The 12,277-nt window shown below is 47.8% G+C and overlaps 1 protein-coding gene across 5 annotated transcripts in view; it reads left to right on the forward strand.

Moving 5' to 3' along the window:
* Positions 1 to 12,277, forward strand: part of DIS3L2 (DIS3 like 3'-5' exoribonuclease 2) — a 213,082-nt gene that overhangs the window by 21,204 nt on the left and 179,601 nt on the right. For all 5 annotated transcript variants that reach the window (XM_083441955.1, XM_083441959.1, XM_083441956.1 and 2 more), the window contains 3 exons: positions 1,773 to 1,931; positions 3,926 to 4,065; positions 10,484 to 10,537. In XM_083441955.1, the coding sequence (XP_083298081.1) occupies positions 1,773 to 1,931; positions 3,926 to 4,065; positions 10,484 to 10,537 (353 nt within the window). The remainder of the gene's footprint in view (positions 1 to 1,772; positions 1,932 to 3,925; positions 4,066 to 10,483; positions 10,538 to 12,277) is intronic.

Genomic DNA, 12,277 nt, shown 5'->3' on the forward strand with positions numbered 1-12,277 from the left:
CACCTGGGAACCGTACAAGCCTTTAACGATGCTCTCGCCTGGTTCCTCTCGCCCTGGGAGATCTGGGTTAAAGACATAAATAACTGCAATTTAAACAAAGCTGAGAGTTCATCTGCAGGCGAAAACGCCCAGCCCTTGAGTTGCAAGATTGTATATGGGCAGAGAACCTCTCTCTCCTCCCCTCTTTTCTCTGACTGCAGTTGGCTTGCTGTCTCTCGCGACTGTGTGCCGGGTGAAAGGTTTTCTAGGAACCTGTGACTGGCCTTCTGTCCTTTGGGTTGCCTTCCTTTCTCAAGGTGCAGTGCAGTAGAGGAGCTGTCGCTGTGGGGCAGAGCGTGTGCCTTGCATGCCAAACACCCCAGGCTGAACCCGTGGCATCCCTGCTTAAACAGGACTGGCACAGCAGGGCCAGGGCAAAGAGGTTCAGCCACCCCTCGCATGCACACAGACAGGAGACACTCAGACACACAGATTCCGCATGTGTGCTCCTTTCCTCCTTTCCAAGAGAGATTCCCCCCATCATTTTTTACACACATGGAAGTGGGTGAGTGGGTGGGTTGGCACTGCTGTGCTGCAGGTAGAAGTTTTATCTGCTTAAGGTGGCACTGTTGGTGGGGGATGTATGAAGACAGGAATCGACATCTCAATAGTGCAGCAATGTGTTAAAGTGCTGACTGGTGGTGGTGGTGGTTGGTGTGTGACATCTGTGCAAAATAAATGAATAGTAAAGGAGCCAGGTTTTGCTGTGAAATTTGATGATTGGGCCCCCAACAAGTGCAAAGGAATGCCCTGTCCCATGAGACTAGGGCCCTTCAGGATTTAACCTACTTCTGTCTGTACTGTAAGACAGAGCTATTCCGCCTGGCCTTTAATTTGAATTCAGCCTGATCTTTTATTTCCCTTCTCTTCTCTTCTCTTCCCTCCCCTTCCACTTTTATGAAGATCACCCACTCTGAGACCCCACAGCTAATTCTCCCCCAGCCTCCTCGCTGACCCAAGTAGGACCAATTCAGCGAGCTAGCCCTGGGGATTATCTAATTGATTTTTGATTTTTATTGTTATTCATGTTTTTATACTGTATTTTATGCCGCTTTTATAATTGAGTGTTTTAAAGTGTTTTAGATTTGTTGTTAGCCACCCTGAGCCCGGTTTTTGAACCAGGAAGGGCGGGGTATAAATAAAATATTGTTGTTGTTGTTGTTATTATTATTATTATTAAAGGTGCAAAACGCAGCTTAAGTTCATAGATTGTAGAGTTGGAAGGCACCCTGAGGGTCTTCCAGTCCAACCGCTTGCAATGCAGGAATATGCAGCTGTCCCATACGGGGACCGAACCTGCAACCTTGGCATTATCGGCATCACACTCTAACTGACTGAGCAATCCGCTTGGATAATCAGGCCAAAGATCCATTTAGCCCAGCATCCTGTTCTCGCAGTGGACAAACAGAGGCCTCAAGGGAAATCCAAGCACAAGAGCCCTTTCCCACTGGCAATTCCCAGGAACTAGTATTTGGGGTCATATTTCTTCCAAAAGGGCAGGGACAACACGGCCATTGTGGTTAGTCGCCATTGATAGCCTTATCCTCCATAAAATTGTCTCATCCTTTTTCAAAGCCGTTTCAAGTTGGTGGCCATCATTAGTTTTTGTAGGAGCATTGTAAAACCAATACAGTGAGAGGCTCTAATGAGGAGGGGCAGGATTAGAGCCAGCGAGAGGCCTTGCTCTGAGACTCTTTTGCCCATATACCACCCTTGTGCTTTGATTCTTCTAGGTGCACACAAGCAAGGCTCGGCGAGGACCAGAAATCACTCTGAATCGGCCAGAGCCCCCCCAAATGTGGAGAGGAGGCGGCAGCTCTCTGAATCACATACAGACACCATGAGCAACTCTGACTGCAGAATGGGCCAGCGGCAGCTGGGGACCCCCAGAGGTATGAATGGGGAGGTTCCGCATTTGAAAAGTGAAGCTTGCTTTCTGCATGCATGCTCTCGATGCCCATAAAAGATGAGCTGCATGGAAGTCTGCTCAGAAATGGGAATCGCCTTGGATGATCGGCTGCCTGCTCTTTCAAACTCTGATGTTGTGATTCTGAATTCTCATCCCGGTGTCTCAGATCAGCTTTGCAAGTCACTGTGCATCTGCAGGAATCCAGAATCAGACCTCATGAAAACCTTGGGTCCTTCCTTCTCTTCAGGCAGCCAACCAATTTTTGGCGCTCATGGTTGTAGAGGAAGCAGAACACCTGTCCTGCAGATCCCCATTTTCTCCTCCTCTTCCCTTCAGATTTCCATGTCTCCCCGTACTTCCTTTCCCTCTTGCTAAAATGTCCAGGTTACCGACTATTGCAAAGTACGGTAAACTTGCAGTTTGGTTTTTTTAATCATTTGGCGCAATTATGGAATAGAGATAAACAGCAAGGAGTAAATATCAAGGAGTTACAATCGTTCAAAGACGGCCATTATATCTCAGCTTAATCAGCCAAGATATGAACAAACTCCTTTCTGTGCCCTCCGCCCTGCTGCTCAAAGGCCCATCAAGTCCAGCACCCTCTTTCCTAGAGTAGCTTTGGAAGTTCTGTCCTCAGAGCATGCTGCCTTTGATTTTGGAGTAAACATATTGTTGTCATGACCAGCAGCCATTGATAACCTTGATCCTCCATGAAGTTGTTTGATCTCTTCAGAAAACCACCTAAGGTTTTCCTTAGTTTTAACCGGTGCTTTCCCCCCCCCCCCTAAAAAAATGTTTAGGGGTACTCTCATTTTGACTCAAGAAAACCACCATTTCATAGTTCAGATCGGGAAAAATAAATATAGTAAATGGACAAAAGTACAAAGAACGTAAATTGCCTCATATTACACAGCTGACAGCTCACAGTAACTTCCGCATTGACATGAGGTTGTGCGCACTAACATCTTCCCTCCGACTTTCAACTTCTACTTCACACATTAAAAGCTCGCTTCCATCTGAGACTCAGGAAACACCGTGACAGGAAATGGGGCCGCCATCAGGGGTAGCAACGGAACTGACGATCCTCTGTGCTAGAGAACAAATGAATTTTTAATTTTTTTTTAGTTTCTTCTCCAATTAGATTCACAAAATGTTTAGGGGTCTGTGTCCCCCCAGAAAAAAAGCACTGGTTTTAACTATGCCTTAAATGTGGAGAAGTTGTCCCATTTGTCTGTCCCTGACCTTCTGCCATTCAGTTTTACTAGATGACCCCGGATTCTGATATCACAAAAGAGGAAGAATAACTTTTTTCTGGTCAGTTTCTCCGCAGCATCAATAACTTTCTCTCATGCTCCCACTCACTCATTACCCTCCCGCCAAATGCCACCACCTTATAAGGGAGATGCTTCAACCACTTGGTCATTTTGGTTGGCCTTTTTGAATCTTCCCCAGCTCTACGATGTCCCTTTTTGAATCAAGGCAACCCAAACTGGACACAGGGCGGAAGCACTCTAGGTTCTTAAAAGAGCATTTACGATACTGGCCGTTTTATTTTCAACCCCTTTCCTGATGATCTCGAGCGTGGAATTTAGCTTCTTCACAATAGCTGTGCACCAGGCCGGCATCCTCTCTGAGCTATCCATGACAACCCCGAGATCCACCCTTTGGGTGAACTAGGGAACTAGCCAGGATGCCTTGTGCTGACAGCCATTTCCTGTTTTCTTTGAACAGGTAAACTGTTAATTGAACAGGTAAACTGTTAATTGAAGGCTTCCCGGTTTTTTGGTGGCTGGTTCAAAGGGTGGGTGGCAAGTGTGAAGAAAGGGCTCCCTTAAATGATCATTCTGGGTTGCTGGAAAATTAAGCTTCCTTAGCCATGGTTTTTGCATGTCTGAACTGAGCCACTGGTCTCTGTAAAAACAAACAGCTTTGTTATATATGGTGAGGCAGTGATTCTACCTTTTTTTTTTCTTCCAGGCGGTCCCTACACCACCTGCTTGGCCCCTGGCGACAGAAAGAACCGGAGCAAGCCAACTCGGGGGAGGAAGAAAGTATTTGAAGCCTACATGTCAAGGGAGGATGTCTCAGCAGGACTGAAAAGGAAAACGCTTATCCAGGTACTTTGAACTTGGAATGGCTGCAAAAGCAGCAAGCTTTCGTTGCTGTGGATTTGCATTTTGGGATGTGACGATGGAGGCAGTCCTTCTGTATTCCCGCCCCCCCCCTCAGTGCTGGTTTACCTGTGTACCTCTCAGGTAGGACTGCAGGCATCAGTGGGCTGAACTGGTAGATGGGCATGTTAATCAGCAGAACAGATTGGAGAGTAGCTTTTCGGTATTTAAAACTATTTCAGGCAGAAGAGGGGAAACCTTTTCCTTCTCTTCCTCCCTGCCTCTTCCCTGAGGACAGGGAACAAATGGTTTTATAGTGTAGGAAGGTGGGATGCTCTTGTCTAACCTTGAACCTAAACCTAAACCTCCCAAGTTAGTGGGCTTCAAACGTTAGCCCCCCCCCCCCCACTTTCCCAGACTCCACATTACTTCTTAAGCCATTTTGAAGGCTAGGAACCAGTTCTGTGTGCTCCCCTTTCTTCTGTCTAAATAGGAAGCCGGGTATGAAAGATGAGAGGCAGAGATGGGGTTAATGGGAGCAGAAGTGGTGGTGAATTCATGCAGGGTTGATATTGCTGGTGGAATAAATTAGCCTTCCAGCTCCTCTAAGTTCACAGTTCCTGGTCTAGCTAGTAAGAGCAGATCAGCAGCAGAATACAGAGCTATTGAGGAGGCTTGGGATCTCCTTGCTCTGAGATTTTCCCAAAGAGGCATCTGTCAGAGGATGTTTGAGGCGTAGATTATCCACTCTCAGGGGGTTGGCTTAAATGACCTAGTGGATCCTGTCCAGCTCTGTGGTCATGGTCATGGTTTTTGAAGGAGAAAGTCAGAATATTGTGACTGAGGCCCTACAGTCTTGAGAGTACTGACACCCTCTGGCAGGTGTGGAGGTAACCTGTTCTGAAGAGTCAAAAGAACATTAGTTCAGTTCATATTCCCCCTCTTGAATGCCTGCCTCTTCCTGCACAATTGGGGGAGGAAAACCCAAAAATCTCCGCCGATAAATATAGCAGCTATTGTTTGTGAGTGATTGCAAAGTAATGTGGGTTAAGGATGACATCATGAGATTCTGCAGCCAGAGCCTCGGCCCCTGACACACATGTGAGAACAGTTGTTCTTTGCAGATGGGGAGAGCGGCTGGTTCCAGATATGATATCACAGCGTGAAATGCACAACGTTGTAAATAGGATTTTCATAGGCACAGATAATAAGGCCCATCTGCTTTCGAGGAGGAACGTGGGGAGTTCCTTCCTTTTTCCAGAAGAAAAGCACCGGAGGAAAAAGTGAGGTGCATTTGCGTGCGTTGCGAGGCTGACTGTCTTTGCTTTGGGGTGGGGCGGAGTATACAAGCCCTTTCTATTTTGGTTTGTTGACATTTGGGTGGTGACACACGTGGTGGGCCATGTTAGGTATGCGCCTGCCACGTATGCAATGCCTGCTATTGCTGCGCAGATGGGCTGCAGTCATACGGCTGCAGTGGCATAGCTTGGGTTGCCAGTGCCCGGGGCTACACGGAGGGGGTGGGAGGGAAACGGGACAGAGTACGCATGTGCATTCAACTGCCTAATGGCGTCCGCGTCACCCAGGAGTTCTCAGCCATAGAGAAAATAAAATAAGAGTTGCTCCATTGTCTGGAGAGGTTGCTTCCTGGTTCACAAGGCGAAGCCGCTTGCAACTGAGCCCAGTGATGGAAGCAAGTAGCTGTATTGAAGCAGCACCAATAATTGAAATTTTGTGCCCCTAACAATTTTGCACCTGAGGCAACTGGCCTGGTGGCCCCCCTATGACTCCACTGTATGGCAGTCTTGGAATTGTTGGCCTTTGGTGATGGGGGTTTACACAAGGTATGCTCCCTGCAAGCTTCTTACATATCAAGAACTAGAATTGAATGGTGGGTTGAAAGAAGAGTTCCTTTCAAATGTTCTCTCACTGTCCAAGGCTGCTGGTTATCTCTGGTGGGTAGTTCGCTCGGAACCTCTCTTGCACCAGCCTCTGCCAGATCTGGTTCCTGCTCAGTTAAAGTGGAGGAAGGCAAAGGGGGCCTGTAGCCAGCAAGAACAGGCCTCTGAGCAGCCTGATTCAGAAGTGCCTGGGAGTTACACGTAATCTCTCCTGGCCTGTTGGTGTCAGGAGGCTTCCTTGGTTGAGAACGTAAGCAGAGCCATCTTGGGTCAGGCCCATCGTCCAGCATGCTGTTCTCAGCTTGGTCAACAAGGTGCTTCAGGGAAGCCTGCAAGCAGGACCCGAGAGCAACAAAAACTCTCCCCATTTGTGACCCCCACCTCCTGGTATTCAGAGGGCATTCTGGTGGGGTGGCCACAGGCTGGCTGCTCACCTTACATTACCCCCTTGGGGCAGGGGCTCAAGTCCATTCATTGGAATGAAACAGAATGGCACATATGCATTCTTATGCTACTGCTGCTAGTTCCAGCAGGAATTTCCAACGCTTTGTGCTCTTAGCATTAAAATCACTTTCTCTCTGTGTGTTTGTGCATGCTTACTGTTGCAGCACAGTTCCTTGCATACATGACTCAAAGCTCCCGCTCTGTTTTCCACATGTGAGCGAAGAACGTTAAATGTCCAAAAGGGTCTAGTGCCAGGCTACAGCGCAATATCTTTGTTCCTCAAATGGTTTGGAATGTGCCTGCTAAGTGACTTTTAGCCGTGCAAAACAAAGCATCTTTTCTATAGAAGTATAGTCTGGAGGATGAGTAATGTGTCCTTTTTCAAGTGGTGGGTCCCTTGTGTGAATGAAAAAAATCTCAGAACTGGCTGCTCCCCCCCCCCCCATAAATCAGCATATTTTTCGTGTATGGTCACCCACATTCCAAGTCCTACCAAAATGCCACCCTCCCCCGACCCATTACAGTGAATTTATATGGGGGAATAAAACGTTTTTGTTCCATGATTGTTATCAATCGCAAATGGAATAATTATGAAAACGTCCACTTTAAAGCCTACTTAAATGCCTCTGATTAAAGTTTGGCTCCATTTTCAAATGCTGGCACGAATGCTTTATGTAAACTTAGATGCAGTTTTTAACTGAAGGCACTTGCTATGTTTTCCAGAATGCTTTATGAGTTTACATCTAAAAAGTACCCATAATAAAATAGGGTTCCTCAAGTAATGCAATGAGTATGATCGAATCCAAGGAAGATGAGAGATTAGGTGCTAGTCTGCTAATGTTAGCACAAGGATTTCTGGTTGTTCAGTGGGACTCCCCCTGACATCCGCCCCATACCCTCCCCAGGTTTTCTCCAGAGGGTTGGGATTCCACTCATTTTATTTCACTATTGATTCATATAACTCGAAATGCTCGCTTCACTTTCAACTCCTTGATTTCAGCTTGAATGCAAGAAAAGTCCTATAGTTTTGCAGATATAGTGGTACCTCGGGTTACATACGCTTTAGGTTACAGACTCCGCTAACCCAGAAATAGTGCTTCAGGTTAAGAACTTTGCTTCAGGATAAGAACAGAAATTGTGCTCCAGCGGCGCGGCAGCAGCAGGAGGCCCCATTAGCTAAAGTGGTGCTTCAGGTTAAGAACAGTTTCAGGTTAAGTACGGACCTCCAGAACGAATTAAGTACTTAACCTGAGGTACCACTGTACATACCAAATAGTTTTGTAGTTTAGTGGATACATACCAATCTAAGATGCTTGCAGTAGCTACCACCTCTGGACAAGAAAGATGGGCATTTACTTATTAAAATAAAAGCATTTGAATGCTGAGACAAAATCCTTACTCAGCCATAAAGATCCTGGATAGTTCAGTTTAAATCATAGAATCATAGAATTAGAAGGGTCTAATCCAATCTCCCTGCAATGTGGGAATCTAAAGCTAAAGCAACCATGACAGATGGCCATCCTACCTCTACTTAGAAACCTCCAAGGAAGGAGAGTCCATAACTTCCTGAGGGAGACAGTTCCACTCTCAAGCAGCTCTTGCTGTCAGATAGTTTTTTTTGTATGTTTAGTCGGAATCTCCTTCCTTGTAACTGGAAGCCATTGGTTCTAGTTCTATCCTCTGGAGCAGGAGAAACCAGCTTGTTTCCTGGTTGTTAGAGCATGGTGCTGATCACAGCGGGGTTGCAGGTTTGATTCCCCGTATTGGACAGCTGCATATTTCTGCACCGCAGGGGATCGGACTAGGTCAGGCCCCCCCAAACCCAGCCCTCCAGCTGTTTTGGGACTACAACTCCCATCATCCCTAGCTAACAGGACCAGTGGTCAGGGACGATGGGAATTGTAGTCCCAAAACAACTGGAGGGCTGAATTTGGGGATGCTTGGACTAGATGATCCTCAGGGTCCTTTTCGAGTCTGTGATTCTATGATCTATGATTCTGTGATCAGTGGGGAGGCTGAAGCGGGTGCGGGGAGGCTTCCAGGTGCTGGACTACAACTCTGTCCATTCAGCCATCATGGACAGTGGTCAGGAATGATGGGAGTTGTAGTCCATAACATCTGGACATAAGAAATGCCCTCCCGGGTCAGGCCAATGGCCCATCTAGTCCAGCATGCTGCTTCCACAGTGGCCGACTAGATGCCCCAGTGGGAAACTGGCAAGGAGGATTCAAGCTCAAGAGCTGTCTCCCCTGCATTTTCCAGCAACTGGTGTTTTGAAACGTCCTGCAGATTGGTGAAGGCAGGTTTAGGGCACCGTTCCCTCAGCAAGAACCAAGACACAGCCCCATGCCTCTCTGAAGTCTAGTTTCGAGGTTGCTTGATTCATGACGGACATGAAAAAGGCACATTCAGTGTTGGCCGTTATTAGAAAAAATGATTCATACAAGCCAGGAGGTTGCTAATGCTCATGACAGCTGGGTATTTTATGTACCTGCTTCTGGCTGTGGATTGTACTTGTTTAAAAAGATTGATGCCCTGCCTCTTGATCTCCATGGCAGCTCACAAAAACAATACAGCTCAGTAATCCCTGTTCCGCTGGCTGGTGCCCTTCCTTTGCTTCTGCAGCCTCAGGACGGTTGGCGGTCGATGCCGGGCGCATTCTGGCAGAGGAGCAAGATCTCTGCTGCCCCTCCTCTGGCTAATGGCTGAGGTTGCGGCATTCTTTCTGGGAGGAGGAGGGTGCAGATTCCCGTGGCCCTTGGTCCTCTAGATTGGGGGTGGGGAGCTAGATCTGGCCACCTGCTGCAGGCCAAGTTTGATAGGTGGCCCATCCCTGCGCCCCCCAGTTTGGAATCAAGCCATTACATATAGGCATGGCTTGGCTGACACAGCCTTGCAGACCAAATGGAGATGCCTGGTGAGCCTAATTAGGCCTGCAGGTCAGAGTTGCGCAGCACTCGTGTAGCTGGGGCGAGAGGTCAGAACATCCTTTTCCTTACTTCAAGCTCTGAACCTTGGACAGAAATGCCCCTCCTGTGGCCAGGTTTGGCCCTCGCTTCAGGCCACCGTGAAAGATGGATGGTTGGTGGCATGGCCCAGTCCTTTGACTTTCTGGGGAGCAAGCGATTCACATTTTGGGCAGGGGCAAAACAGGAAAAGGTGACCTCACCTGGCTTCCAGTGAAGCCAGTGAAGCCACTTGAGGGCTGCTGGTGCTGCCAGGAGCAAGTCTCCATCTCTGCTGGAAGAGCTGGACTTATACCCAGCTCCACTGAAACCATGCTGTTTGCATTCTTTGCTGCCGGAATGTCAAGACCCTGCATGGGGCACCTCTGACCTGCAGGTTGAATCCAGCCACCCATGCCCCTGTAACTGCCCTTGGGGTGTTCCCTATTCCATGTCCCTCTTCCCAGGCCGGGACACTTCCAGGACCTCCACTGTGGCCTCCCCAAATCCTTCCCTCCCGAGCTACAACATGTCCTTGAACTCTGATGGTGCCTTTTGCTTGTCTGGCTGGAGGATAGATAGGAGTGGCTCCATTGAAACACCTGCCTTTTTTTCATGGCTGGAATTCCCTTGCCCATCACCTTTCCCCACTCCTTGCCGGTGTTATTTCTGATGAAAGCCCTTGTTGCTGACATCAGTGTGATTATTGTTCAGTCTTTTTCCAGGACTATAACATGGAAGGGAGGGTTAAGTTGGCATCATCACAATAAGCAAAAAGCAGCAAATTGGCTCTGGTAGTCTTATTGGTATTGCATTAAAACAGGGGTCAGCAACCTAAGCGGCCTGCGGAAGTTGTTTGACTGGCCCACAAACCTGAACCGAGTTGCCTGCTCGCGTGCTGTGCTAAACTGGCACAATGCGGCGCGGGGACTCGCTTCCATGGTGCTGGAAATCATGTCTGCGCATGCGCAGATGCCAGAAATCACAGGCACACACGGCGCTATCCGGCCCACGGAGGGATCTCCGCAGCAATGATCCGGCCCAGGCAAGATGAACCTTGCTGACCTCTGCATTAAAACAACTCATTTCTCGCCTGATCTAATTTCTGTTCTTTTGTCTTTTTTTTTTTTAAAGGGACCCCTGAGAATAAACCCCAAGAAATACCACGAGGCTTTCATTCCATCTCCAGTAAGTAATGTGTAACACAGTAATCAGAGAATGTGCAGAAGGTGAACGGCTGGAGCACCAAGGAATTAAGTCCCAAGACGTGCACAGAGCATGCCAAACCTTTGGGTGCAGTCCATGAAGCATTGCTGCTACCCTGCCTCTGATCTAGGCAAACCTCGCTGAAACGGACGCCAGTATAGCAGGAGGGGAGATGGGTGTCCGGGTACACAACGATCCGAACTTTTAGTGCTAGAGGTGATGTTCGTTCTGAGCTTGGCGAAGCCAGCTGAGCCCAGGTTGGAGACCACCGGCTAGCTCTAAACCCAAGGGTTTATGATTACGCTTACAGATGGCTTACAGATTTTCCCCTGACTTTAAGTTAAGCTCCCCCAAACAAATGTGCTTCTCTGCTGCTGGTTTGCAGCATGAGCTAATTTGCGAACTTGATATCAAAGTAATGTGCATGCTGCATTTTAACGTTCTTGCGTCTGAATGCCAAACCACGTGCGGTTTGTGAAACCTCCTTCAATCATGGACTGTGCATGCCTCCACTTTCTTCTTTTTCTTTTTTTGTGGGGCCATTGGTTAAGAGAAATTAGGGACGCCGGGGTTTCGGCTATATGGTGCCTTGTGAATGCAGGGGGTGCGCACGTTGTTACACTAGTAGGAGAAGAAGAAGAAGAGTTTGGATTTGATATCCCGCCTTTCACTCCCTTTTTAAGGAGTCTCAAAGCGGCTAACATTCTCCTTTCCCTTCCTCCCCCGCAAGAAACACTCTGTGAGGTGAGTGGGGCTGAGAGACTTCAGAGAAGTGTGACTGGCCCAAGGTCACCCAGCAGCTGCAGGTGGAGGAGCGGGGAAGCGAACCCGGTTCACCAGATTACGAGACTACCGCTCTTAACCACTACAACATACTGGCCAAGGAGCCAACTTATTCATCCAGTGAAGCTGAATGTTGAGAATTCAGGACACATAAAAGGAAGCACTTCTTTACGTAGTGCGTAACTAATCTATGGAACTCACTGCCACAGGAGGCAGTGAGGGCCACCGAGTTGGATGGCTTTAAAAGAGGATTAGACAGATTCGTGGAGGAGGAGAGGGCTATCAATGGAGTTGAGAGATGACCTAACCTGGGGAGAAAACAGTAAAGACCTGATGAAGAGAGCACAGCAGAGGTTATATTTTCTGAGAATCCTCCAGAAAAATAATCTCTCAAAGGACCCGTTGATGGCATTTTACCATTGTAATGTCGAGAGTGTATTAACTTATGGGCTTTGTGTGTGGTTTGGGAGCTGCGCTGTCCAGGGTTGTAAAGACTGCGGAGAGAATAATTGGGTGCACTCTTCCCACCTTGGATCAAATCTATGCTTCCAGGTGCCATAAGAAAGCTGCAGAGATAGTGCAGGATAGTGCGCACCCCGGAAACGATCTCTTTAAGCTTCTGCCTTCTGGAAAAAGGTACGGGGTTATAAAGACTACGACTAGCTGCCTGAGAAACAGTTTTTATCCAAATGCGATTTTGGTTTTAAACGCAGTGTAAGGTAGTCTCTTTGTGAGTATATTGTATTTAATTATGGAGTATCAGAGTTTTTAGGGGGCTAACCAGGCTGGGATAGCTGAGATAGCAGGCTTGCTGGTTTTTGAATGTCTGATGTAGATTTTTTCAATTTCGTTGTTCTGTATGGGACAATGACAATAAAGATTATCGAATCATCGTATCGTTTCATACTAGCCAGGATGGCTTTGCTCTGCCTCTATAAT

This window comes from Podarcis tiliguerta, assembly GCF_965153285.1.
Source record: "Podarcis tiliguerta genome assembly, chromosome: 5".
NCBI lineage: Eukaryota > Metazoa > Chordata > Lepidosauria > Squamata > Lacertidae > Podarcis > Podarcis tiliguerta.